Genomic DNA, 27,831 nt, shown 5'->3' on the forward strand with positions numbered 1-27,831 from the left:
CCACATCTGTTCCCACCCGCTGATGAAGTTTTTTACTGTTTGAATTTCTCTGCTTTAAATGTAACACATACTAAAGTAATGTCCTCTCCAGATGAGTTGAAGCGAAAATTAAAAGCCTTATAAAACCTTAAAAGCCATCCCTTGATGTCCAGGATGTGACCTATTGCATTAGAGAGAAACATGTGGTTCTCATTAAATCTCCACCCACCCTAAACAATGCCAAGTGATGTCTTTGCGCCATTGTGGAGATTCTCATCATACTGCTGCTGATGTCATGAGTCCACAAACAAACAAAAAACATTCTTATACAGTTCTCATAGAGAATATATATAATATTTCTTATAATCTCAACATTACATTTTCATGGATTTATGTGGTCAGAAAGGCTCAACAAAGAGGATGTCAAATTCAAGTTCAAGTTTATTGTATTTAGATCTCAAAATCACGTTGTTTGCCCCCAGAGGGTCCCCCCGGAGGAGCTGATGGAAATAGCCGGGGAGAGGGCTGTCTGGGGGCATCCCTCCTGAAGCTGCTGCCCCCACGACCCGGATCCAGATAAGCAGGAGAAAACGGAACGGAACGGAACGGAACGGAACGGAACGTTGTTTGCTTCAGAGGGCATTACAAGCTGCACAGTCGTGCACTCTCAAACTGGGTCAGGAAAATCTTTAAACCCTTTAGATTAGATTAGATTAGATTCAACTTTATTGTTATTGCACATGTACAGGTACAGAGCAACAAAATGCAGTTACTGACAAAGAAGAAACCTGAATGCCACAGGTGAGGAATCCTCTGCCTGGAATGGACAGATGTGCAGTAGATGCTACATCTACAGAGAACATCAACATTAATTTCAGCAATATACAGTATGAAGGTATCCTTCAAGTCTTGAAAAAAACAAACAAAAAAAACCTCCAACACAGGCTCTGCACCAGGAGTCTGGGCCTTTAGCCTCTGGGCCTTGAGCAGTTGGACTAATGTGATCTCTTCTCCTGGTTTTAGTCAACACCTGAGCAGCTGCATTCTGGACCAGTTGTAGAGACTATAACAACTTCTTTGGGCAGCCTAATAAAACTGAATTACAATCATCCAGCCTGGAGGAAATAGACGCATTGACTAATCTTTCTGCATCACTTTGGTACAGGAAGTTCCTAACTTTAATGATGTGCAGGTGATAAAAAAGCGACTAAAATGTAGACTTTGAGACTTGCTTAATATGGGTATCTAAAGACAAATCCTGATTGAACAGAGACCAAGGTTCCTTACAGTAGTACTGGGAGACAGGTTAATGCCACCTGGCATGTTCCTTAGCTGTTTTGGCCATAATGTGATTTCAGTTTTATCTGAGTTCAAATGTAGGAAATTTCTGGTCGTCCAGGCCCTGTTAATGTGGACAAATTGAGACAAGACTGATAGTTAAGATCTATACCAGTTTAAGGCAGAGCTTTTTATACCAAGTATTTTTTCCATTCTTATTAAGAGAATGTGAGGGACAACTATGTCAAAAGCAGCACTGAGGGTTAACAGGAAAGAACAGACATCAGTCCTTTATCTGATGTTGTAAGAGGGTGTTTAATGACTTTCATGAGGGCTGTTTCTATACTATGATGAGCTCTAAATCCTGACTGAAAATCCCAAAAAAGGTCTATTGCTTTGGAGGTCATCACATAATTGCTAGGCAACCACTTTCTTGAAGCTATTTGACAATAAGAGATGGCAGGAGGTTGGAGTTAGTTAACTCTTCTGCATCAACTGCAAGTTTTTAATTACAACTACCTTAAAACCTGTGGTACAAGACCATGCTAATAAATGGAAAAATATCCCTAAGCAGTGTAGTGGGATGGGGTCTAATAGAGAGAAAGAAAAAACACTCGTCCCCATCATATGTCTAAGTGACTATTACTACTACTGGTACTAATTATTATAATAATCCTGAAAATACTGTTGAGGGATTTGTGGTAATTAGAAATTATCTTGAGGCAAATTTTCTTTTTTTCCTGGGTTGATAGATTTGTCATATGTCATTGTTCCAGTTTTCAGTGGCCAATGAATCCTCGCAGCACCTTTTTTTAAGGTTCCCCATACACCTATATTGAAATTATGGCATTTCTTTATGATTAGACATTTGATACATTTACACCTAGTTTTATTCATTTAAATTATTATAATCATACCCTCCTTACTGAAACACGCATTTTTACAGACACTGTAGTTGAAGGAACGACATGTTCATTTTACTGCTAACCTAAATGCTGAAAATATGCTGTTTCAGTATTTAGCTTTATATTTTCAGTCAAATACAAAATGAGAAAATAATGGAGAATAAATAATTATTATGTTCTCTATACACATGTGTAGTGCAAGAACTACAAACTGAGATGGTTGCCATGGTACCAGGAGGTACCCATGACATGACAAAGGAATGCAATACTCCCACCAACTCAGTGAGTATCAATGTTTCTGTTCAAACATGCAAAGCTTTTGTGGGAGGAATCATTACTCTATCAGAAATCAAAATTCATGTTATTCAGCCTTAAAATTGTTCATTTATGTATTTTATGCAGTCCTGCTTTATGAGGTATTCTACATGATGTGTGAGAAATGGAAAAATGCAAGATATCTGATCAGGACACATTCAGACTTTGACCAAACCCTGAGGTGTAGAATTTCACCAAAACGTCCTCCCTGTCCTGGTGTGAGGAAACATCCAGGAAAAACATTCTTTCTCTGATAATCAAAGTCTTGCTCTAACCGTTCCTGACGTATACAGACATGTTCATGTAAAAACAATCTGACATGAAGATATAGAATAAAGAAAAAATGCAAATCAAGGAAGAATAGTGAAGGATAAAGTTTTGTGGCCTTTTATTACCATACTCCTACAAATTATATAGAAAATTGTTACTTGTTATTTGTTTTGTTGATTGTTAATTGTTGTTAAATTATTGTTAAAACATTACAATGACAGTGAAGATTTGGAAACTATTGAATTAAAATCTAACAAAGTGTATAAAACTAAGTCAAAGCATGAGTCATGTTCACATCGTGAATCTCATGAGTCCAATCCATATGGCCACTATTCAGACAAGTCTTTCAGACTGGAGGACAGACTGGAGGAGCATTTTCTGCCCTCTTGTGGATGGTCATTAAACTACCACATTTGTAAACCACCTCTGTGCTTTGTGCCTGCGCAATCACAACAAATCAACCAATAGGGCTTCTGATTGTCCTCTCCACTTGTTCTTTTTCTATTTCATTTTTTGACGCTTGATTAGAGACAACTGTTGCATTGCAGTTCTAAAAATATGCTCTGTACTGACTGTAAAAATACAATCCAAAAACATCCCTGTGTAGTTCATCTCTTGACTAATATTAACCATCTTAAAAATTAGTTTGAGCGGCTTTGTTATATTTGTATTGAAATTACTTAAATTAATTACACTGTGTCGATTAAGCTGTATCTGGAGTTCCATTCATGTCAAGCTCGGTAATGAAAAGGAGCTATTGTATGCATGCTCAAAAAAAGTCCTTGATTCTAAGTTTCTTCTTCGTCTGAATGTTGTTGTTCTTATTTTGTTTCTTGGTTTTCTGCATTTATTAATTATTACTAATTTATTAACAATTCCGGTCTGGCTGATAAAAGTGAACTGTTTAGTTTAGATTTATTTAGGGTCATTGTTTTTATTTATTTTTGTTTTTCGAGACTATTTCGGAGTGGGTAGGATGTGTACCACATGGAAAAAAATATAACAACAACTACTACCGTATTGGCCCGAATATAAGACGACCCTGATTATAAGACGACCCCCTCTTTTTCAAGACTCAAGTTTGAAAAAAGACTTTTTGAGCACCAAATGTAATTTTTATACAGAAAATAATTACAGTACATCTGAAACAAATGATTATATATTCGACCCACTTTTCTCCAGATTGTCGCTACATTTCTCTATTTTCTGTTATCTCTTCTCTTATTTTCTTCTCTTTTCTTTCTTATCGCTATTTTTTACTTTTCTTCTTCGTGCTACCACTATTTTTATTTTTCTTCTTCGTGACAGGGGTTCGCTTTGGCCTGGGACGTTAAGTTCAGCATTCGCTTTAAATATATATGGCGCCATCTAGCGTTGTGAATGGGTATAATGTCTAGACCGCGAATGTAAGACGACCCCCACTTTTTCAGTCTTGTTTCAACGCAAAAAACACCGTCTTATATTCGGGCCAATACGGTACTACTACTGCTACTGCTACTGCTACTACTACTACTACTACTACTACTACTACTACTACTACTAATAATAATAATAATAAACCGTTATCTTCCTATCAAAAAGTTCAGGGCCACCAATTCTAACAGTCATCAGTTTCATTTAATCGATTCTTGTTAACGTAAACCAGAACCAGACATTGCCGATCAAACATAGCGCAATCGATTGGTAACGGCGCTAGAGTACAGAGAGATTTATCTCATCACAAGTGCATCCCCTGATAAATATGTTATCTTGTCCCTTCCCATAAGGTCTTTTTTTGCTTTTTCCCGCAATCAAATAGGTATGTCTCTCTGCTTCCATTTTCCCATCGTGTTTGCTAACAGTGCAAAAGCTCCAGAGCTACTTGATGGATGTGGGTTGGCTTTGTCTTATTGCTGCTTCCTTTACTTGCTTTCTTACTTACTTACGTATTCATCAGTGAAGATGGATGAATCACAGAGAATATCAGTGTTAAGAAACATAACCCTTTTTTTTAAGAATTACGGCGCGTATCTGACTCATATTTTGTATCTGATTACAATTACGTTCAGGTCAAACAAATGCAACATTATTTTTGAGGCCAAATAAATTGCATACTTTATATCTCATCGCATGGTTTTTCTTGCAAGAGATACCTACAATCATTACAACTATGGCAGCCTTGGCCTTTTGTTTACTTTTTTGTGTGGCTCCTGTCTTTGTTGAAATGTGGGTAGAAGTCCACATAAAGACGTGCACAATTATATCTAGTGCCACGTTGTGTCAACGTAACTCTTATAGACAGAAGAAGCTGTGTTGCAACAGTGAATTGATATGTAGCAGCCCAACTAGTTTGGAGAAATCCATCAGTTTGTGGTACATAGATAAAGGCAAAGTACAAGTGATGTCAATATAACTGCATGTTATGTTTTCCTCTGAATGATGGTGTTATTTCATATAGAACCACAGACAGCAAGAGGTATTGTCACATGGGCAACCCCCCACACTGTTACCTAGCAACAGTGGGGGAAAGCAGGCCGCACAGACAACATTCTTTGTATATGGGACCCCCCCAGTAATCAGGCCAGGTGAATATAGAAAGTGTAAAAGTAATGTGAAGCCATGCTGATTTTTTCCATCCATCCATCCATCCATCCATCCATCCATCCATCCATCCATCCATCCATCCATCCGTTGGTCTAGACTGCGCTGGCCCTTTAATAAACGGTCCTTCCCATTCTTCTTTATACGATTGAGACATTTTCCGGGTTTATTAAAATAATTAATGTCTATGCTACACATCTAGTCAGGACAATAGTTCACGTTCTTAGTGGGAAATGCAGCAAAGTAGAATTTACTCCAGTTCGACTGAATCTATTTATCAACGGTTTTAATGTCGACACGACAGTTGGTTTTGTTCGTCAAAGTTAGCATCATTGAGGTAACATAACCGGAAAATATCTGTTTCGGCCTTCAAAACACATGTATGATGTTACAACCATTCTAGTTGGGGAGATATAGGAATGGTAGTAAAAGATGAATGGACATATTGTTATGTTAGTGGGTTCCTAAACCATTTAGATTTTGTTGCTAATCCGAAATAGTGAGTGCGTGTGTTTCAGATAATCAGGCATAGTCGTTTTTCGACTTTTATTGTGAAGTACTGATAAGAAGCACTTATTTTCCTGTCTTGCAATCAGAAGACTGACAGCGACGCTGCTGGCGGCCAACAGGATGCAATTAGGCCGAAGCGAAGTACCGATCTAACGGTATAGCAGGAGCGAGAGTAGCCGTTGTTATCTTCACCTGCAAGACAAGGTAAGAACCACAGACAATCCCAGCTGTGTGTTATCGGGCCTGCAATCCCCGAGGCCACTCGTGACCCGTTTTTCCCCTGTTTCCAGTCATGTGGAAAACGGCTATTGTTCGTTACACTCTCCCAGCCAACGCGTATTCGTAAAAATGATACATAATACATAATTTATGCGGTGCTTCTTTTACAGTAGGTACAGCTTCTGAGCTGCTCTAGAGCTTTTCACCAGGACGAAACACAGATACAGCATACATCTATGTCTCGGCTCTTGCTGCTGCTTTGGAGGGTGCTTTAGCATTGCACCATCAGCAGCGCGCACACGCTCACACGCACACAGTTATTTTTAATTTTGAATTTGCATTTATCACCTGGACAAGGTTTGCTTGTGGCTTCCACCGTTTTGTCTTGTAAACGGCTTTGTTTAGAAGCTTTGTTTGTTTAGAAGCTTTGTTTGACTGTGTAAATATAATATCCCCTGTATATGGCATTATTTTAGGAGTTAGGAAATAATTTATGAAACGTCAAAACCGCAACAGATTGCTGTGCTTATGTTGGATTTTATAATTAGTGATATTAGTGATCCATTAGTGATAAGAGAGTGTTACGGTTAGAGTCCTACATAATCAAGCTGGTAATTACAGTGCATTGTCAAATTACTAAGGTTGTGCAGCATGTCTCTGTTTATTGCTGTCTTTCCCATACCAACAACAAACAATGCTAAAATGTATTTATTTACCAAGATCTAGAGCCATTCATCCACCCATATACTTTCTCTGTCAGAATCCATAGTTGTCACATCGCAGTGGAGTCTTGTTCATTCCAGTGGTTTGGATGTCTAGATGCCTTGTGGGTACAATGCTGCTTGTTACTGATTAGTAAGTATTATGCTCAAACTGACTCTTAATTAACTATGGATGCATTTATTTTTACAATGTCTTTGCAGCACTCCACTAAAGTAAATGCTTTCCATTGTGAGAATTGCTGTGCGTGTGTAGTTTGTGTGTGTGCATGCCATATGCAATACTAACCCTAAATTTTCCAGAGGAAATGTTAAATGTCCCTAGTTTAAAAAGAATCCTTTATTTCTGCAGATTATGGCATTACTGGTTTTTTTGGGTTGTTGCAATGGAACAGAGGAATTTTACTTTGAATTGGCTGAGAGACAAAGTTTTTAATGTGCACTCCATGTCAGTTGGTGGCAGTCATGCACAAAATTGCTGTTTTCACAGTCACACATAACAATACATGATATGGAATTCTTGTGTTCCACCGTTTCTCTGTTTTTTTTTGTGTGTGATAGACTAATACAGTGTCTATAAAAACTATTCAGCCCCTTTGATGATTTTTCCTTTTGTTGCTTTAAATATACCGTATTTCCACGACCATAAGGCGCACTGTATTAAAAGGCGCAGTCTCAGTTATGGGTGCTATTTCTGTATTTGAAACATACATAAGGCGCACCGTATTATTAAGTGCATGCTGAAACATACAGTAAAAAATGACAATGGAAGTAAAACAGTGAGTTTCGACACATTTATTGAACAAAATGTTCATTCTTCTGCCACAAAACCATCAAAATTTTCATCTTCTGTATCTGAATTAAACAGCTGCACTATTTCAATGTCCAACATCCCGAATTCCTCTTATAATCATCTGAATCGGACTTACCGACCGGTTCCGGTTCAACGTTGATTTTGTGAAAGCTCTTAAAATTCATGAAGACGGTATCATAGCCCATGCATCTACAATCCACCCGCATATGGTGGCATAACTTGCCCGCCGCTGCCTCGTAGTCCTTGTGAAGGAGTGTTTGCCTTCCGTCATCCAGCGCTCTGTCCGTTTCCGTGGCAGCCGAGAACCACGGTGAACGACGACTTCTCGTGCCCCGTTGTGCGTATCGCCACCGTGCTGGTCCCTTTTTCTCCACTTTGTGGGTCAAAGGGATGTCAAAAGTCAGAGGGATCTCATCCATGTTGGTGATGTGGCTGGGCGCGGTTATCTTGTCGCGGCAGTAGGTGCAGAAGACGGCCACCCTCTCCTGGTAATCCGCTGGCAGCCGCTGAGCAACAGTTGTCCTTGCGCGTATGGAGAGATGCCGCCTCCTCATAAAGCGAAAACACTAAGATTGCTCGATTGCCATTTTCAGCCGCATATTCGATGGCGTGCAGTTTAAAGTAAGCCTCATTCATACGCGTCTCGATTGACCGGCACCATTTTAGGGGATCCGTACGCGTAGGTGTGCCGCTAATCGATTGGCGGACGTTTACCGTAGTGCACCCACCAAAGGCGCACAGCAGATTTTGGAACTCAGTCCACACACAAGGCATACCATATTATAAGGCACACCGTTGATTTTTGAGAAAATCTCAGTGTTTTAGGTGCACCTTATAGTCGTGAAAATACGGTACACAGAAATTCAGCAAACCAGGCCACATTTAAAAAGACATGCTTGGATTTCATACTTAAATCTGAAATCTAGGAAAATATTTATGCACAAACAAATTCAGATGTATAAAACTGTGCATGTGCATTTAAATCCAAGCACAGTTGCTTCCCAATCAGTATGGAATTAAGTGCATATTTGAATATCAGTCTCTTCCCTCACCACACCCTCAAGTACATATGCAAATGAGTAGAAATGGGGTGGGATTCCCCTCACTGCGTGACCGGACAATGGAAACAAGCCATGAAACAGAAGACATCTTATATTCTGCACAAAATGAAATCATTTGAGAATTTGACACACCACTATCACGGATCACGCACTATTGTAAATGAATGCAGTTGTGCGCCATAGAAACTCAAGTCACTTTACCACCTTACACGTGCGATTAATGATAAATAATTTAAACAAGGCGACATTAAGGGGCTTGTTGTGGCATCTGTTGTAGAGGCATAAAACATTAAGTCACTCAGCACCTGTCAGGGATGATAATTTTAGGACATTTAAATGATTCAGTTACCAATAAGCTACCCATCCTGTACTGTGCCAGTTTTTAGCCCATTGCGACCATGAATCGTATGTGGGTCAAGCACACCTTGCAACATTCTGGTTAATTGCATTTGCGCAACAAAGATACATTGTGAATGATTCTGAGAAAATGCTTTCTCTTTAAACAAACAAATCTTGTAATGGTGCCTTTATAGAGTGTGGCCTCAGCTCTGCGCACAATTCCTGGAGGACTGTCCTTGGGAATCTAAAGTGGCTGAGGAGCCAGTCCTATTCTTCTAATAGTATCGCTGCTGCCATTATTGTTAACTTTTGTATCCTCTCATGCAATTGCAAAGAGTGGGTGTGTTAATTGTTGATCTGTTTATCACTAATTATTATATCACTCTCAAGAATTCCCTTTTTGATATTATCAATGGTTCCCTTTCAGTCAATTCACTTGGTACAACACATTTTGGCCTGCTGAAAAAACCTATATTCACACTTTTTAAGGCAATGATCATTATTATGATTATTCAGTTCTTATGCTCAAAAACTGTCACAATTCATGGGACTTTCCCTCCCCTCTAAACGTGCCTAAGTTCACTGACTTGAAGACCAGAACTATCCAGAACCAGAACTATCAACATGGCACAAACCACTGTCCACCTGCACCACAGTGCCTGGCTGTGGGCAGTTTTTGGAGTTGGACGGAGAAGAGAAGGCCAGTCTGGTCAATATTCCACTCATAGAGGTGTCCTTGACCTCGTATTTTGCCCCGCCCCATAATAAAGTGTCAGTGGCTCTGCAGTACTCCCATCAAAGCACTGCAGGTTCTCCGCCTCACAGCTGGAGAAAATCTACCGGTCGCAAGCAAGCACATCTCGTACTTTGAGCTCCGTCATGAAGAGAATTGTCTGCTTTTTTGTATATGTTTCTGTTTTACTTTAGAATTAGTTTAGATGTTAGGGATAATACAATCATTACCAAGTGTAATAAAGATACGCAGTCAGTTGACCCTTCCTTGACATCACCGTTGTTTAGATAATTTTAATCTGGCGAAACGGTCAGGCTTAAAGTGGACAACATCGGACTGGATTAGGATCAGTGATTTTCCTATTTGTTTCTATAAAAGACTGGGTCAAGGGATAGTTAGGCTGTCAGACTTTATGCCCTGACAATTGACTTTGTTATTGTAGGCTTTTGAACTGGCCCAGAGCTCCGTAATATTTGTATCTTGAATTGATTTTATTTGCTAAATACATTTTGAAATTGGCATTTTTCTCCTTAAAGTCTTTATTCAAAGAACACGTGGATCGACAGTGACATATTCGAAAATATTTTGATCCAACAGTCAGCATGGTCTAGACCAGGGGTGGGGAACCTTTTTCATATCGAGGGCCATTTCAATTTTTATAAAGTCCTCCGAGGGCCATACTATTATGAACACATACCTAGGGATGCAAAAAAAAGTCTATAACCACTGTGTTACTAAGTCTCATGATTGCTGCATTTGAGTTTGAATTATTTATTTAGCACACATGCATATAAAATCACGAAAAAAACAGAATAAAATGACAAACAAGTAAAATATGTTTTCATGATCATACAAAACAATAAAAAAAGAGGTGCAGAGTTGAGGCAAGAGACCTGTAAGGGCCTGTTCGAGGCCTCTACTCACAAAAACTGCAATACAACAAGATAATCAAGAAAATAAATTAAAAGAAAGAAAGATAAAGACAATAATAATAACAACTAGAAAGCACTCGGAGAGCGCAGACCTCCGCCAAGCGCAAAAATTCCTGGCATATTGTGATTTCCACCATAAATATTAGTCCCACATATACTTTGACTACATATTTAGATTCCTTGACCATAAAAACATACCGTTAGCCACTGGAATCATAACAATATACTGTATGTCTTAGTTCAATAGTTATTCACGAAAAAAAATTCACGCTTTGAAACAATTTTACTTTGTCCGGCACAAGTGCCTCAGCGGCGGCTACGAGGCACTCCTTCACGAACTCTCCTTCGGCGTGAGGTTTCAGCTTCGTGGCTATTAATTCACTCACCACAAAACTTGCACGCGTAATATTCTCTCTGTCGGTACATGGTCGTGCAAAAGCTGCTTGTTGAGCCTCCAAACTCCGACGAACAGCGTTAATTATATCCAAACTCATCTGTCCTTTCAACTCGTCGAGTTTACCGTGTTTCGCTATGCATTTTTCGTCCGTGTCAATCAGTCCAGCCCACTACGTACATCACATGCTGTGTTCACTGACCCTGACCTTGACTCGGACCTAACATAATCTCAGAAAAGTTTTATCTCAGAAAACGGGGAAATATTTCCTCTTGTTACGAAAGAAATTTCAGGATACGAAAGGCAAAAATACGCTACCGCTGCTACTCGCAGCTCGCAGAGTTTAGCGAACGATCCCACTGTATAAGTGCACATATAAAATATAAAAATCTTATTGCGTTGCGGGCCGGTAGAAATGGTCTCGTAGGCCGTATATGGCCCGGAGGCCGGGGGTTCCCCACCCCTGGTCTAGACATATCCAGCTCTCCAGCAGAACTCAGAGAGATTATGTCTTCGACTAATCCATTGGTCCCTCTCCTTAATGAGGTTAGGATCTCGATGGATCACATCCCGCTGTGCAGAAAGGGATGGCTTCCATGGTCGTGGCACATAGGCACCTGTGGCTAACCCTGTATGATGTTGCAGAGAGAGAGACCAGGCTATCTATTTGGATGAACCTGTGTCAATAGGTGGCTTGTTTGGCCAGTCACCCGATGCCATCCAGACTAAGTTTGAGCTGAGAAAGAAGCACAAAGACGGACATGTTCGCATACTAGCTTATCTGGACGATTGGGTTCTCGTTGTGAGCTCCAGGGAGCAGGCAGCTTTGCCGCTGCCACAAACACTGATGCACATCCAAGCACTAGAATTTTGTGTAAATCTACAAAGAAATTCTATGATCCCCAGTCAACAGTTTTTCTTCCTCAGGTTGGAAATAGGTTCCATCTGAGAGGGTTGTGGACTTTGGTGCAATGTAGACTCCACATCAACTTTTTGGAGCTGTTGACAACCTTTTTGGCTCTGAAGTTTTTTGTCATGTTCTGCCTGTCAGGTTTAATAGAGTGACACCAGGTGCTCACCCTCTTACCATGCGAGTCCTAAAGGGAGTCCCCAGGTTAATGCCTGAAATTAAGCCAAACATTCCCTGATGGGATTTGGGTTGGGTTTGAGGTAGCTGGGGAGAGGGAAGTCTGGGCTTCTCTCCTTAGGCTGCTGCCCCCGCGACCCGACCCCGGATAAGCAGTAGAGAATGGATGGATGGATGGATGGATTTGGGTTTGGTGCTAGAGGTTCTTTGTGGTTTCCCATTTGAACCTATTGAGTTTGTCTGTTTGGATGTGACAGCCCTTCAGTGGCTCATTCTGTCCCACTAACCTGTTGAGGTTTGACTCTTCCACACCAATGTGGAAAAGTGTGTACACAACGTTTTTGTACATTAGGCCACTGGTCATTCATTATATTCAATCAATCAATCAATCTTTATTTATATAGCGTCTTATACAATCAAAATTGTTTCAAGGCGCTTTCCAGAATCCCAGGGCCTGACCCCAGACAAGCAACAGTGGCAAGGAAAAACTCCCCTTTAACAGGAAGAAACCTTGAGCAGGACCAGGCTCATGTAGGGGGACCCTCCTGCTGATGGCCGGCTGGGTAAAGAGAGAGGAGAAGGGGGAGGACAGGTAGAGGATAGGATAGGTAGGAGAGGAGAGGAGAGGGGTAGAGGAGAGGAGAAGTAGAGTGAAGGGGAGGTAGAGGAGAGGAGAAGGAGAAGGAGGAGGAGGGGAAAGAGGAGAGGAAAGAAGAGGAGAGGGAGAGGAAAAGGAGAAGGAGGGGGAGAGGAGAGGAGAGGAGAGGAGAGGAGAGGAGAGGAGAGGAGAGGCACAGAGCACAGAAACACACACAAAAAATATGATGCACAATCACTTCAGCGGGGCCGGAGGTCATTATGCAGCTCCGAGGGCAGCGATACCTGTAAATAAACAGAGGGGGGGGGGGGAAGAGAAGCAGAAAAACTACACAAGAATCAGCATAACTAGTCTGCTTGATGAGGAGAGGAAAGGAGAGGAGAGGAGAGGAAACCATGACCCAGTGGAGTGACAGAGGCCTGTCAGGTGATCATGTTTCCGGACCCCGGCAGCCTTGGCCTATAACAGCATAACTAAGATGTGACCTAACGATTAGACGACCCCCTAAGTATGATAATTTGTCTGTCTATGATAGTAACTGGAACTACTGAATTAGTAACAATAAGCTTTTTCAAAGAGGTAGGTTTTGAGTCTGATCTTAAAAGTAGCGATGGAGTCAGCCTCCCGTACCTGGACAGGGAGCTGGTTCCATAGCAGGGGGGCCTGGTAGCTAAATGCTCGGCCCCCCATTCTACTCCTGGAAACTCTGGGAACCACAAGTAGACCAGCATTCTGAGAGCGGAGCGGTCTATTGGGCTGATAAGGTATCACTAGCTCCTCCAGGTAGGATGGAGCTAGGCCTCTGAGGACCTTGTAGGTCAAAAGAAGGGTTTTAAAAATTATTCTAAATTTGACGGGCAGCCAATGAAGCGACGCCAGTACAGGAGTAATGTGATCTCTTTTGTCAATACCTGTCAGAACTCTGGCTGCAGCATTTTGGATCAACTGGAGGCTTCTTAAAGAGTTGTTTGGACACCCTGATAACAAAGAGTTACAGTAGTCCAGCCTGGAAGTAACAAATGCATGGACTAACTTTTCAGCATCATGCCGCGTCAGCAGTTTCCTGATCTTTGTGATGTTCCTCAAGTGAAAAAAGGCACTTCTAGAGACTAATTTAATGTGTGAGTTGAAGGAGAGATTTTGATCAAAAGTTACTCATGTGACCTCAATCGTTGCTGAACTTAGACCCAGTGGTGGGCTGTCAGGGCCTGCAAGGCCTTCTCTGCTGGCCTAAATATATCTGAATCACAGACTGATGTTAATTATATTTTCAAAATATAATTAACATCAGTCAAATAATATTTTGTCCATGAATATGTGTTAAATAATTCCATAGGTATTAAATAATTCCAAATGGTCTGTCCGCTTCCTTTCATTGCCAGCCCCCTGGTTGCGCTGCTTCCAGACAAGCATTTAACCAATCACATTTCAGCCACTATTTGTTGCCAGGGTAAGAGAAATCTGCCTGGAGGCCTTCACAATCAGTTCTGCAGGCCCTGTAGCATAAAAAAAATGTCGATCAAACTGTTGCTTCAACCAATCAGATTTTGAGTTGGCGACCCCAAGGCCTTCTAGCAGGCGTAGGAAACGTCAGCGTATTCACGCGCTTTGATTGGATAGTCAGAGAGTGTACGAGCCAGAGCTTGCAAACTGCATCTGTAGGGAGCTGCACAAGCAAAGATATTGTTGTGTTGATTTAATAGCTGTTTTGTCAACCCACAATGGCTGAAGTAGATGAAGAAATGGATTTAGTCGCTGATTTACTGTCAAAGCCATTTTCGAGACGGACTTTTCAAGAAAAGCTTGACATCGTTAAGCAATTTCGGGCAACTCCGAAGCTAGCAAGCCTGTCACAACTGGGAAAAGGATTTGTCCGCCACTTTCAGTCCGCTAACTACGAGCGGTACTCCTGGCTCACAGGCTCCGAGGAACGCTGCAAATTGTATTGCTGGGAGTGCTTGTTACTTGCCACTGATCGACATGGTGTTTGGAGCCACACTGAATTTGTAAATTTGGCTTGCCTAACCAAGGCAGCAACGAGGCATCAAAGCACTGCCGGACACTTACAAGCAACTGTGCTTTCCAAAACTTTTGGGGAAACCAGAATGGATCTACAGCTGAGCGAGCAAGTGCGCAGGGAAACGTAGCTCCACAGCGAAAAGGTGAAGAAAAATAGGGAAATCTTAAAAAGACTGATAGACTGTGTTTGGCGGTGACCATCCCCGTGTCTACTGCTTCTGTTGAACGGACATTCTCAGCCCTAAAGCGAATTAAAACTTATGCCAGAAATACGACAGGAGAGGCTCGACTTCCAGCATTAGCTTCGATGGCGATAGAAAAGGACTTCTTGATGGAACTGAAACGCACGGATAATCTGCACAACAGAGTAATTGAAATCTTCTTGAGGAAAGAAAGGAGGGTGGATTTTGTGTACAAATAATCAGGACTTTTGGTGAGTAAAATCAAAAATCCTGATTATTATACTAAAATGTTGCTATGTTCCTAAATAATTTAGCGTGTTGGGGAGGGTCAGTGTGGGAAATTCCCAGCATGCTTTGTGGCAGTGTGTCTGTGGGTTCAGGTTGTGTTAACCCTGTTTTTGGTCGGTGTAAATGTTATCTTTTGCAACTTTAAATGTTAGTGTTCTATTTATTGAGTTCTGGTTGTTGATGTATTTAATTACTGTTTAATTACTGTTTGCACTTGCACACCATAAGCCAGGTAATGTGTGTGATTGAAGACCTTCCTTCGTTCATGTGTCTTCAGTTCCGTGTTTAATAAAGTGACGCTTTTCTGCAGTTGAACTGCAGAATAAGCTGGCGGAAGTCTGTGTCTGAGTTCTTCCGCAACCTAAAACCCTAACTCGCCACAATAATATTGCAATTTTATCAGGTCATTTTTGATGATTTTTTTTTATGTGTGTCGCAGTTGTAGTTGGAAGTTTTATAGCCATAAAATGGTTATTGAGGGTTGGATTGATTCAGACAGAGCACTACTGAAGGCCTAGGTGTGAAATGCACGGCCCGCCACTGCTTAGACCTGACCAACTGCAGTAACCCTAGATCATATCACTGCCCCACAAGCTTGTACAAGCAGGCATTAGGCATTATGGGTGCATCATTTCATCCACCTCTTTTCTTAACCTGATGTGCTCATCACTCTGGAACAGGCATGTCAAGCTCAGTCCTCAAGGGCCACGATCCTGCCGGGTTTTCCATCTCACTGAATGCATTTTCAGCCTGGTAGGACAGAAAACCCGGCAGGATCGTGGCCCTCGAGGACTGAGTTTGACACATGTGCTCTGGAACAGTCTACATCAAGACTCTTCTGAACTCATGACCTTCCAGTGCTCTAGAGTGCATAAATATTAACCCCCTCCTGGTCAGTATTTGTTAGATGCACCTTTGGTTGCATTTTAGAGCATTGTGTCCGTGTGGATCTGTCTCAGTTAGGATGAAACATCTGATCATCTGCTGTTTTTCTACATTATTCCTCACAAACAGCTCAATCTTACTTGTGGAGTAAAGAGCTCTTTTTAAATCCATCCACAAATTTTAGATTGGATTGAGATCTAAGCTTTGACTTAGCCACTCCAGAACCTTTACCCGTTGTCTTTTAACTTAGGGTGTTGTGACTGTATATTTGGAATTGCAGTCTTGCATGAAAATAAGGGTTCTTGGAGTTAAATTGTAGTTATCTTGCAGACTAATTCAGATGAACCTTTCATGAGTTGGTGATATTTTTCTTCATTCATGTATGCCCTATCTCCAGAGCACAGTCCCAGGCACCATCCTTGTTTCATATGGAGCTGGTGGATTTGTGTGCAGTGTTTGTAGTTTTTTTTTTCTCATCAGACTAAAGAACCTTCTTTTATTATTCATTTAGATCAACACTGTTTTCAACCTACTGAGACTACGCTGACATGTGACACGTCAACCAATCTCATGTGCTTTCCAGTTTATGTGATCAAATTTGAAAGATAGCACTTTGCAGTGCAGGTAGATAATGGAGAAAAACACTGCCGAAACAGTGTAGAACTGTTGGGAAACCATGGAATATTCTTTATGGAAAATGAGCCAATGTGAGTCCACAGCAGCAGCTCATACTAAAGACAAAAATAAAGAGAGGGACAGAGAGACTCACAATACAGCAGTTGAAAGCAGCCTATGTTGAAGGCGAGGTGAAGCATTTCTAGGGATTTACCGTAATTTCCGGACTATAGAGCGCACCTGATTATAAGCCGCATAATCTAATTTTAGAAAGAAAATCAATTTTGTACTTATACAAGCCACACCGGATTTTAAGCCGCAGGTATCCCATGTAGTAATATGAAAAATTAGATCGAAAACATTCAGTACCGGTATATGTTTTTATTACCGTAAGAGACGAGTCACTGACGAGTGACAAACAGACAGGTAAGAAACAACAGCCACTCTTTTCACTTGTATGTTTATACAGAGACCTTAAATCCAAATTTTATCACATCAGGATTTTTTAACTTTTCTTTTAATTTAATCCATTTAGCAACATAAACAAATATGTTGTACCGGAAAATGCTTTTTTTTTCAAACGGTGTCTGTAATGCAGCTACTAATATGCTGTATTATATGCTAATATGCAGCTACTAATATGCTGTAATGCAGCAACTATTGCAGCTAATGCAGCAATAGTTGTGATAGTGCACCACGAAAAAAACATAAATAAGCCGCATCGTAGAATAAGCCGCAGTGTTTAAAGTGTAGAAAAAAAGTAGCGGCTTATAGTCTGGAAATTACGGTAATTCAGAATCTGGTTTATGGACTCCAGACTACACATGTGTTTTATCCAAATACCAGAACTATGGTTTCTATACAATTAGGTATATTTGCTGAAATAGTTGAAAATGTGGGTTCTTTGATTTCCAAGGACATAAAGAGTGTGAATGGAACATACATGCATTATGGATAATATGTTCATCAGTTTCCATGAGAAATTCAAAGATTGAAAAATCAGTAGAGATTCATGCTAGTTGACATGAAGATGTATAAAGACCAATCTGTACCTTTGAATTTGTTCTTAGAATGTAATGCAATAACAAGCTGGTTTGCCAAGCTGGTGCCTTTACTCTTGGTAAAATCTTCAAAATAGATTATTCTCTGTTCTATTCTCAGCCTGATGCTGAGTAAACCTATTCAGTGTACAGGTCATCCTCCACCTCCAGTTTATCACCTTAGTCACTCCAGAAACTCGATTGTTATGCTTCCTGCACATTTTTAAGTAGATTTGTATGTTCTTCTATTGGGCCTGGCCTTTAAAAGGCTCACAGTTTGCTTTCAGCCTTTTCCACTTTCTAAAATATCACACCTCACCACCTTAATTTTTTTGATCGTCCTAATTTTCTGAAATCTGCAGTCACCATTCTTTGATTCAAATTGCAGAAATCTTTTCCCAAAGGTTAATAATGTTTCTCTCAGAATTCTCTCAGTCCTTTTAATAACCCAGCCATTCTCCACACATCTCTGAGGCTCATGTTTTTCAATTATCAGTACTAATGGACTTCATCTAAACATGGCTTGTGAGTTTTCAGTCTGCTGGAAAGTCTGTGTTCATCTGTTTTTGGAGTACAGTAGTGCTATTTACAGCGGTAATAATGCAAAAGACAATCTGCTTTGTAGTATTGATAATGCATACCATAATGCATTTATTCATTTCCATTGGGAGTACTTTAAAGAAAATGTTTCTGGTCTGTGACAGGTGTAAAGAGCATTAAGATGGAAGTAGCACAATTATATAGGGAAAAACCTTTTGTGTCATTTTTTTTAAGGCAGTATGGATATTTTTTCTTACAGTCAAGTTTAATGTGACAGCTGAGAAAAATATTCACGCTTATAAGATATCCAGGCTCACAAGACAGTTACCATGCAGATCTAGTGAGAAAGCAGAGTGGTGGCATTAGTGGTGTCACCATATTTGATATGGTGATATCCCATAGTCAATACTTGGCATTAAGTACTGACATTGTACAAAACAAAAATACTGTTAATGATATTATGTTCATATAATTTTGTTATGATTTTTTCCCATGCAAATAAATCTACACTGGATGCTGCCTCTGTGTTTCTGATGTCCTGCTGAAGCATAGATAAAAGCGGACATTTCTGCGGGCAGCATCACCCTCCGAGAGGCCATCTGGTTCATTGTGTTCTTGTGTACACAGACACAACGGGTCGTCGAAGCCGAAACAATCAGGAATGGGCTAAGGGATGCTGTCAGCAAAATGGAAAAATAGATGAAGATTAATACATGAGAGCTTTCTAAATAAAAATGTAAAGAATAAATGACAATAACCATTATCATATAGCAGTATGTGAGTTGTCCTTTGCATGATTAAAACAATTTTGTTTCTTGCCATGCAAACATTCACTCAGTTTTCTTCTTTGATGTAGTATAGTGAATTAAAGGGAGGATCAGTATGTGTTGAGATTATTGGGTTTTAGAAGCTACCATTCTGTGGTACTTGCTTAAATGTTTTGAAGAAACACTGAGATGAAAGAGACCTAAATGAAATGTTCATTTTCACCTGAATCACCTCTTTGACAGGAAAATAACATTTTCAGTGCACTATTTTAAGCACTGTGTAATGTGCACTTTCTATTGTTCAAATGCTTGTGCAACACAATAAGACATGGAGGGCTGTAATCATGTCCCTCTCTCTCAAGACGGTCATCAGGTAATAAATGCTATTGGCAGCTATATTTTGGTTTAAAGCTTTCATTTCAAGAAGTTATATAATAAATGCACATTCCTCCAAGACTGAGAAAGCATCCGTAAGTTGTGTAAGTAAATTAGTGAGTTTGAATTCACTGCTTCAGAAATAGAGAAAATCTACATTCTCAATCCACGTGAACTCTTTCCTTCTCTCTCCCTGTCTCTCTCTGTCGTTTTCATGGTAAAATAGAAACATATGGTGTTCTGCGTAGTTACAACACAAAAAAAACCCCACACAGGACAGAACTTTATTGTATTTTATCTTTTAAACATCTTGATGGAATTAGTTATGTGGAAATGATTGATTTGAACATAAAGACATTTTCAAGTTCAAAGTGATCAGTAATGTTTAGATTTATTATTTTGTTACTAAGTTTTTCATTAATATAAACACTGTATATTATTTGTGAAATTTGATAAATATACCCAAAGAATATTGCCTTATTAATCACTAAATGCTCAGGTTTCAGTTGAAGATGATAATAAAGACTATAGAATAAACAAAAACAAATTTGTGTATCCAATGTCTTTCATTTCCCCGCTCAAGCTGTGAATCAGTGTGCACTTTGTGATGGAGCTCAAAGTGATAGAGTAACTGGTGATGTGTTGGTTGGAGGCATGTCTTGAGGAATGATTGCGTGAGCCTGCCTAGAGTATATTTATGGATCCACTGACCACATTTTTACTGCATTTAAGTGCAGTTTTCCTGGAATAAGGCAGTTAGCTCTCCACAGGTATCAAAATGTAGAACCAACAGGGCTTTCATTATAATGAGTAGATGTTTACCTATTAATAAAAGCACTACATAATCAGCCTCAAAAGGTAAAATCTTTTACATCATTTTATAATAAGTATATATTTTTAAATTTCACTTGTTGGTCTGTTTGATTTTTGGTGTACATACACTGTATACTGGACTGTATGTTATTGAGAGCATACATGTGCTTTTTTAAATATATTTTTTCATAATTCAAACAGTGCAACAAGCTGAAGGCAAAGCTTAAACCTGGGATTGGATTGGCAACAACACCATTTTTTGGCTTTGTGGAAGCAGTCATTCACACCGTTGGTCCAAACCACTTACCATTCTGTGAGTGCACTCACTTGTCTCTGTCTATTTACTGACATGTCTGTTACTCTGTTGTTTTTCTATTATAGACATGCTGATAGGGGTCCTTCTCGGCCAATACAATGGTACTGTACTCTGCAAACTGACCACCTTTTTCACCTTTCAGGTCAGTGCCAGAGGCCCATGGCATAGAGGAGGCACACAGGGTTTATTACTTTCTAGGTTCTTCTTTAGTTGTGTCTTCATGTTTTTGGGGTCCTCTGGTGACCCCCTCCCTCTGTCAGCCCCCCTGCACCCGCTGCCACAACGGCCAGCCACCCCAATCGCCTTTTTGCCATGCCGACAGAGACGCTGGCACCAGCCCTTCCAGATAGTAAGGCCCCTGGCCCAGCAACGCCTTTCAGTTCCGCAGTACCCCTGCGAATTCTCAATAAAGGTCCTGACTACTTCAGGAGACAGGTAATGTGTGTTTTTGTGTGCCCCTTTGTTGCATGTCAAACAAGCGTTGTTATTTATACATGAGTCTTTTAAAAAGGAAGTTTTGAAAACATAAATATGTAATAAAAGTATACTTATAATAAAAATGAGCTGTGAGTCTGAAGACTAACTTTTACAATAATTACAACAAGTATTACAGATGTCTGTTTTTCATCTAGTTAACAGAATTTGATTTAAACTAAACAAACATTGTCATAATTTAAATAATTTCTTATTATCTAATACTGCAAAAAATACCATTAGTATATTTAAGTGTTACTTTAAAAACAGCAGAAAAAGAAGCAAAATATTGTTAAGAATTGTATTTATAAACGCACATTATTTTTAACCTGTCCCAGGTGGAGCCTAATCCGAAGCGTCTCAGTGCTGTTGAGAGACTAGAAGCTGACAAGGCCAAGTATGTCAAGAGTCAGGAAGTTATTAATGCAAAACAGGAGCCAATCAAACCACCCGTGCTTGCAAAGCCTCACTCTAGTCACAGCCTTGTGCCCAAAAGAGGCTCTGGGATTGATGAAGGTGGAAATGGACGTGGGTTGCCATTCAAAGCCTCCAATAACAATGCCAAGTCAGAAAGTTGTTCGACAAGCAGTGGTAACAGTAAGCGTGAGAATTTAAACCTTGAGATCCTAAAAAACCTATTAAACTCATCATCTTCATCAGGGGCTGCCTCTGAAGGACTAGAGGGAGGAGCTAAAAGTGCTTTATTAATGAAGTCATCAGGGGGAATGTCCAGGAGTTGGACTCCATCAGGGTAAGTCACAATAGCCATAGTTTTCAGTATATTAGCCATAACTGACTATTCCTGAGTTCAAACAACTTGTCCAGTACAAAGTAATAATGAAGTCAATACCAATTACCAATCAATTATACCAATAATTTTTATTCCCAGGAGGGGGTTAAATGTTTTAGTGCAGAGGAGAGCTGTGCAACATGGTTTTTGGCTTGAACTGAATTTATTTTACACAGAACTACACCACAGGACAGTTTTATAGAGGAAGTAACATATCTATTAATGTTACTGTTACTTGTTTTTGCACACAAGTAAGAGTAATAGTTAATTAATAGTTACATAGTTATTTATTTAATTTGTAAATTATTTTGTCCATGTGTGCTGTTAATTGACAATACTGGGCAAGGAGACCAGGGCGTGAACACACAGCAGTCATTCCATCACAGTACAGCAACGCAGTGCTGCATGTATATGCACTAATGAAGTATGATGTATTTGGAGTTGGATACTGAACTTGGAGAATAGAAGTATTTGATAGATCATCTGTATCTTATACCAGTGCTGCTGTTTGATAGGTCTTTTCTAGGATATAGTTCAGCACATATACAACACAATGATTGCTCCAGTATGACTTCCCACTCAGTTTAATGATTTAGTAACATTAGATTTGATGCTCAGGTATCTATCCCCTTTGTGCTTAAATGTTCTTGCTGAAGGCTGCACAAAGGTTACTGATGTGTCCTTGTAGAATGTGCCCCGGTCTTACAGTCTGTTGTTGGCAGCTGAACTAATATACAGTAGTAAGAATGTAGAAATGGTAGAACAATTACAGTGGGACCTCTACTTATGAATGTTTCTCTACATGCAAAATTTTCAGGTTACGAAACGTCTCAACGTGAAAATATTTCCTCTTGTTACGAAAGAAATTTCAGGATACGAAAGGCAAAAATACACTACCGCTACTACTCACAGCTCGTGGAGTTTAGCGAACGCAAACTTGCTTGTAGCTGCTCTGCCATTGGCTATCGCCTAGCATTTCCCTGTCATCCCATTGGCTAGGAGGAACGTCAATCTGTACAAGTTTGTGTGTATCCCAGCGTTGCCTTCGTTTAACTTTTATTTATTGTGGGTGTTTGTATGTTTGTCCATTAGATGGCGGTGTTACCACAAGTGTTAACGTTCGTTTCTAGTATTGAGGCTAATGTAAGATTAGCCTGTAATAAAGTTCATTTTGTTCCTGGAGAAGCCTTGCACTGAATTCCTACATTTATTGTGCAGTAATCTAATTGTAACATGTATTTGTTACATGTTGTGATGCATTTTTATGATTTATTAAAAAAATTATGTTCGGATTTTTGGGGGCTTGGAACGGATTAGGGCATTTACATGGAAAATGCGTCTCTACTTACGCAATTTTCAGGTTACGAAACAACTTCTGGAACGAATTAATAGCGTAAGTAGAGGTCCCACTGTATATAGAATTGTGCCAAAAATGCATTAATGTTGGATGTTGGATACTATTCTTCAATATATATATTTTCCCCCAGGAGAGCATTATAATCTGAAGCTTTGATATTTTTGTTTTGCATTTTGCACAAAGAGGGAATTGATTTTACATCATATTAAATTAAAGTTATTCATGAGTTGACTGAATCAATTCAATGTTATTTGGGTACTCATTACATTTGAACCCCTCTGCTTTTGCCCCTAGGATGCCATTAACCTACCGATCTACGATGACACTTAATGAGCAACCAACAGAATCTGTCCCCAGTCCAAGCACATCGCACTCCCTCCGATCCTTCTCCCATTCACTCAAGGTCCCTCCTATCAGTAGTGGGGTATGTCACAGTCCACACCAGGGTGGGAATCTAAACCTCAGCAGACGAGTACTGAATGAAAGAACTGATGGAGCAGTTTTGGATCGATCTCACTCTCCACTGCCTCCTCTCCTCACATCTCACTCCTCCTCTGATCTTTTGCGGTTGTGCAATGGAAAGCCACTACGTACTGCCCGGTCAAGCAGCTCTTCAGCGCCCCCCCTCCCTCCAAAACCCAATCCAGCATCACTTCCTCCTCCACTTTCCTTTTCACGGCCTCCTCCACGCCCAACTCAGTCCCCTTCAACCTGTGACAACGCCACACCTCAGTCGCTCCCTTGTGAGTTTAAAGGTCCTTCCATCACTTCAGCAGATGCAAATTTGGAGATTGAACTTGGTTCTTCTGCAGCCCGTCGCTCTTCTTTACACAGATCTAAATCAGACCTGTCAGACAGGTACGCTCGGGCTGGAGCTGATGTTGAACGCTTTTTTAACTACTGTGGCCTTGACCCTGAGGAACTGGAAGCCGTTGGTCCAGAGAACTTTGCAAGAGCCAGTTCGGATATCGTCAGTCTGAATTTCCGCTCAGCCTCTATGATCTCATCTGATTGTGACAGGTCACGGCGCTCCTCAAATGAGGGTCTGTCAGATGGAGATGAGGATGAGGAAGAAGATGGTGGGGAACGTGTTCCATATGGGATCTCTGCCGTGGAGCGAAATGCTAGAGTCATTAAGTGGCTGTACAGCATCAAACAGGCCAGAGAGACTCAAAAAGTCTCACATGTTTAGGAGAAACTGCACTCAAACTAATGTACAGAGAGCGTCATACCTTTTGAGCACCTTTTGAGAAATGATGGACCAGATTTCATAAAGGATGGATGAGTGGATGGATGTAAAAGTCTTAACACTATCGTTTAAAAAAAAGCCCACAACTGTCCAGAAATATTATTTGAGTGCTTTGACACATCAGTACAGATCCAAACTGTGTGTTACACTATAATGGATCATATACATGACCTGAGACTGAGTTTAAGTTTATTTTTCTCCTTGAAAATGACAACCAGAAATCAAATTCCATGATTACCAAGGATGATGATGATGATGATGATGATGATGATGATGATGATGATGATGATGATGATGATGGGAGCACCCTTGGGGGAAAAAATCTGACTTTTTTTTTTAAGGAAATAATAAATTAGGAAAGTTGGGTTGAACGACTATGTTGAGTAAGCTAAGCATTAGGAAAGAACAATCATAAAACATGGACCGTCACATAAATAATGCCTCTGCCTCAAGAAACACAGGGCCTTGTATTAACCAGCTAGTAAATAACTGTTTCTCCATGTACTCTGTATAACCAACAAATGTTAATTCGCTTGAGCAACAAAAGTTAAATGCACGGCACTTAAGAGCACCAACTTCAAAGATTTCAAGTACTTTTTCACACAGAAAACATTTTAGCTTGTCAAAGTTTCACAATTTAAATCGGGCCTGGTTTCAGACCTGGGAATGATGACACCCATTGTGCTGTTATTGTATTAATTTCTGTGTAAGTTAATACCTATGTTTATGACATTACATCATCATTGAATTAATGTGTTTTCCTGCAGGAAAAATTTGAAATTTTGCAGCATGTCAGATTAAACAGTGGTCCTCAAGACTGTGTAAATTCAGATTTTAAACTGTCGAAGACTACTTTAAAGAAGGTGGTATTGTTGACATTTCCCTGGATTACTTTTTTAACCAACTTTTTAGTTAGCTTTTTTAGTAATTTGTTACTACAATGCAAAGTAATTACCGGTAGTTGGTAAGCCAGTGTTCACCAGTCTGAGTGAGGAAAATAGGACACAGCCATTAACACATATACTATCAAATATACATCAAATTCTACCAAACATAGTGTATAGATTTTATACCTTTTCATACCTGTGTCTTGATGAGTACATTTCTTTTGATATTAACCAGCACATTTTATTCAAAACCTTTAATGTTGAAACTTTGGTCAGAAGATCCCTGACAGTTATCAGTCTGCCCATTGATTGTTACAAGAACAAATCATTCATTGAATTAATTTAGGTCACTTGTTTAAGTATAGAACATTTTCTAAAACCTGAAGTGGTTTGTTGAGGTTTGATAAGAATGGATATACTGTTATTGTATCCAATGGTATCGATCTTTGTTTGGAATTATAATCATTACAAAGAAAATAAGTGCAAGCTATATTGTTTGTGCAAATGTGTGGGTATGACTCCTACCAGGCACTACACAATAGCAAATACTGTAATGGTTCCTTACATAACAATAAAATGACACAAGAACTGCTGCATAACAACATCAAAGATGGAGACTGTTACTTCCTGTCTGTTTTTATGATAAACTTGTAAATTGCCAGACCACAGCACAGAAATGCTTCTTTGGATAATGAACTGGATTTCAGCTTCACACTTTTCTGTCAATATCTGTGCACCTATGTTAAGGTCATGAAGCCACCCCTATCTTTTGCAGATGATGCTGAACCACCTGAGTCAGTGACTTCCTGTGCATCTGTCACCCCACAACCTGCTTTTATTCTGTGATCAGTGTCAGTAGAACCAGCAACATCCTAAAAGTGGGAGATATGTTGAACCTATCTTTTGCAGCAGCAGCATTATGGTACAAGTGCATAAAAGAAAGAAGAGTATGTCTCTTTATTATTGTTGTATTTCCAAATACAACAATAATCTGGACACTCACCCTCACACATTTTCCCATTCTTGTAATTTACAACCACAAGAATATATAAACAGTGATGCTCCTTTCTTATAGGCATTTACATCCTCCTGCAAAGATCATTGTTGTACCCTCAAACTTCCAATGTGAAATTAACTCAAACATATGTTTAGCATCATAGAGGTCAACAAAGACATGGGACCCATAGATCTATGTTTAATGTTGTATGAATCAACTTCAATGTAATCACTTTCCTGCCTCAACCATAAGTCTCCCATAAGGCGTGCACATCTGTGTTCTCAAAATCTTGATGTTTCAGCATTTCCAGTAATCTAATGTTGCACAATTCCCCCCTTTCTGCAGTCCTGCGCTAACGGTGACGGACAATGACTACGGGAGAATTCATTGCAGAGATGAAAGGGAAATATGTCTTTAAAAATATTGTAAACATCTTTTTAACATGTGTTTATCCATGCTGCTGTTAAAAGTCTTTGCACAGGGTTTGCACCTATTCTACCTAAAGAAAAAAAAGGAAATGAATTGAATCAAACTGTCTTCTCTACATCGCCCTTGTCCATAATTCTCCCACTGATTCCCTCATCCTTTTAACTTGTACTTAATATAGTGGCATTTTGATGCTTCAGTCTCAGTCCGACATGGATCCTATTCACACAGAGGCCAGTTAAAACACGCTTTTATATCTTTTTTCACCAAAATTGTTATCTTAAAAAAAATATTTCTGCCATTTTCTTCTGTTCAGTAAAAACATAGACACTCAAATGATCCAAAATTTTGCAGTATCTACCCAAACTTTCTCATAGTTTGTCACCAAGTTTGAAAAAAAATAGACTCAGTATGTACTAGCTACAGTATCATGATTATTATATGGGTGTTTATTTATTCCTATTTGTTAATTCACAATGAAATGCTGTTTGTGCTCCGCTGTAGCTGTCATTATATAGTCTGTAAGTTGTGATATGCATTATGTGATCTTGCATACAAATACATCACAAAACTGTTGACATTAAAAATACAATATACATTCAACACAAAGGTGCGTTCTACAACTGTGCTTGTGTGGCTTCATTCCATCTTATGGAATTCCTTCCGTTTACTCTTGCTAAGCAGGAAGTGGCTGAATGCTGATGACTGTTGCGTGATGATAGTTATTTGTATGTTTTATTGTGAAATATACAGACGTCACTGTCTGTTGGTACTGTTAAAATGCAAGAAAAGACTTATTATAATGTTCTCCAATTTAAGTAATGTTGGAGCCAAATGGCCACTGTGTGAATATGACTGCATTCTGTATTATTGTCTTGTTTGGGCTTACATTTTTATGTTAATTCACTGTGTGTATTTTCTTTTTAAATTCCATTTCCTTTACCTGAAAAAACAAGGCTCATTTCAGTGACTTTTCTGACTTTTTTTCTGATGTGGAAACTTTTCTGTTTTGCTTAACTGAACAAAAAAACAAGTGTTTATGTTTAGATTCTTTTCAATAAATGGCTTCTTTTATGAA

At 39.6% G+C, this 27,831-nt stretch overlaps 1 protein-coding gene across 4 annotated transcripts; it reads left to right on the top strand.

Annotated features, from left to right (window-relative positions):
• Positions 1-5,649: 5,649 nt before the first annotated feature.
• On the top strand, positions 5,650-27,831 carry fam110b (family with sequence similarity 110 member B). 4 transcript variants are annotated; one of them, XM_029831057.1, is made up of 8 exons: positions 5,650-5,664; positions 5,924-6,041; positions 6,817-6,911; positions 20,459-20,570; positions 20,716-21,008; positions 21,386-21,638; positions 21,708-21,798; positions 23,489-27,831. In XM_029831057.1, the coding sequence occupies exons 5-8, from the start codon at positions 20,886-20,888 to the stop codon at positions 24,384-24,386; spliced, it is 1,365 nt and encodes a 454-aa protein (XP_029686917.1). In that variant the 5' UTR covers positions 5,650-5,664; positions 5,924-6,041; positions 6,817-6,911; positions 20,459-20,570; positions 20,716-20,885; the 3' UTR covers positions 24,387-27,831. The 4 variants fall into 4 exon arrangements, with proteins under 4 accessions (XP_029686917.1, XP_011614638.1, XP_011614637.1 ...); XM_011616336.2 differs by lacking the exon at positions 5,650-5,664 and having other exon boundaries at positions 21,386-21,798; XM_011616335.2 differs by lacking the exons at positions 5,650-5,664; positions 6,817-6,911 and having other exon boundaries at positions 21,386-21,798.

Source organism: Takifugu rubripes, chromosome 22 (assembly GCF_901000725.2).
Source record: "Takifugu rubripes chromosome 22, fTakRub1.2, whole genome shotgun sequence".
In the NCBI taxonomy this organism is placed as follows: domain Eukaryota; kingdom Metazoa; phylum Chordata; class Actinopteri; order Tetraodontiformes; family Tetraodontidae; genus Takifugu; species Takifugu rubripes.

Excerpts from the sequence above, each read along its gene's own strand:
- fam110b (XM_011616336.2), top strand. The coding sequence starts at position 20,886 with ATGCCGACAGAGACGCTGGCACCAGCCCTTCCAGATAGTAAGGCCCCT. Across the intron at positions 21,009-21,385 it reads CTGACTACTTCAGGAGACAG|GTGGAGCCTAATCCGAAGCG; the intron begins GTAATGTGTGTT and ends AACCTGTCCCAG. Across the intron at positions 21,799-23,488 it reads AGGAGTTGGACTCCATCAGG|GATGCCATTAACCTACCGAT; the intron begins GTAAGTCACAAT and ends TTTTGCCCCTAG.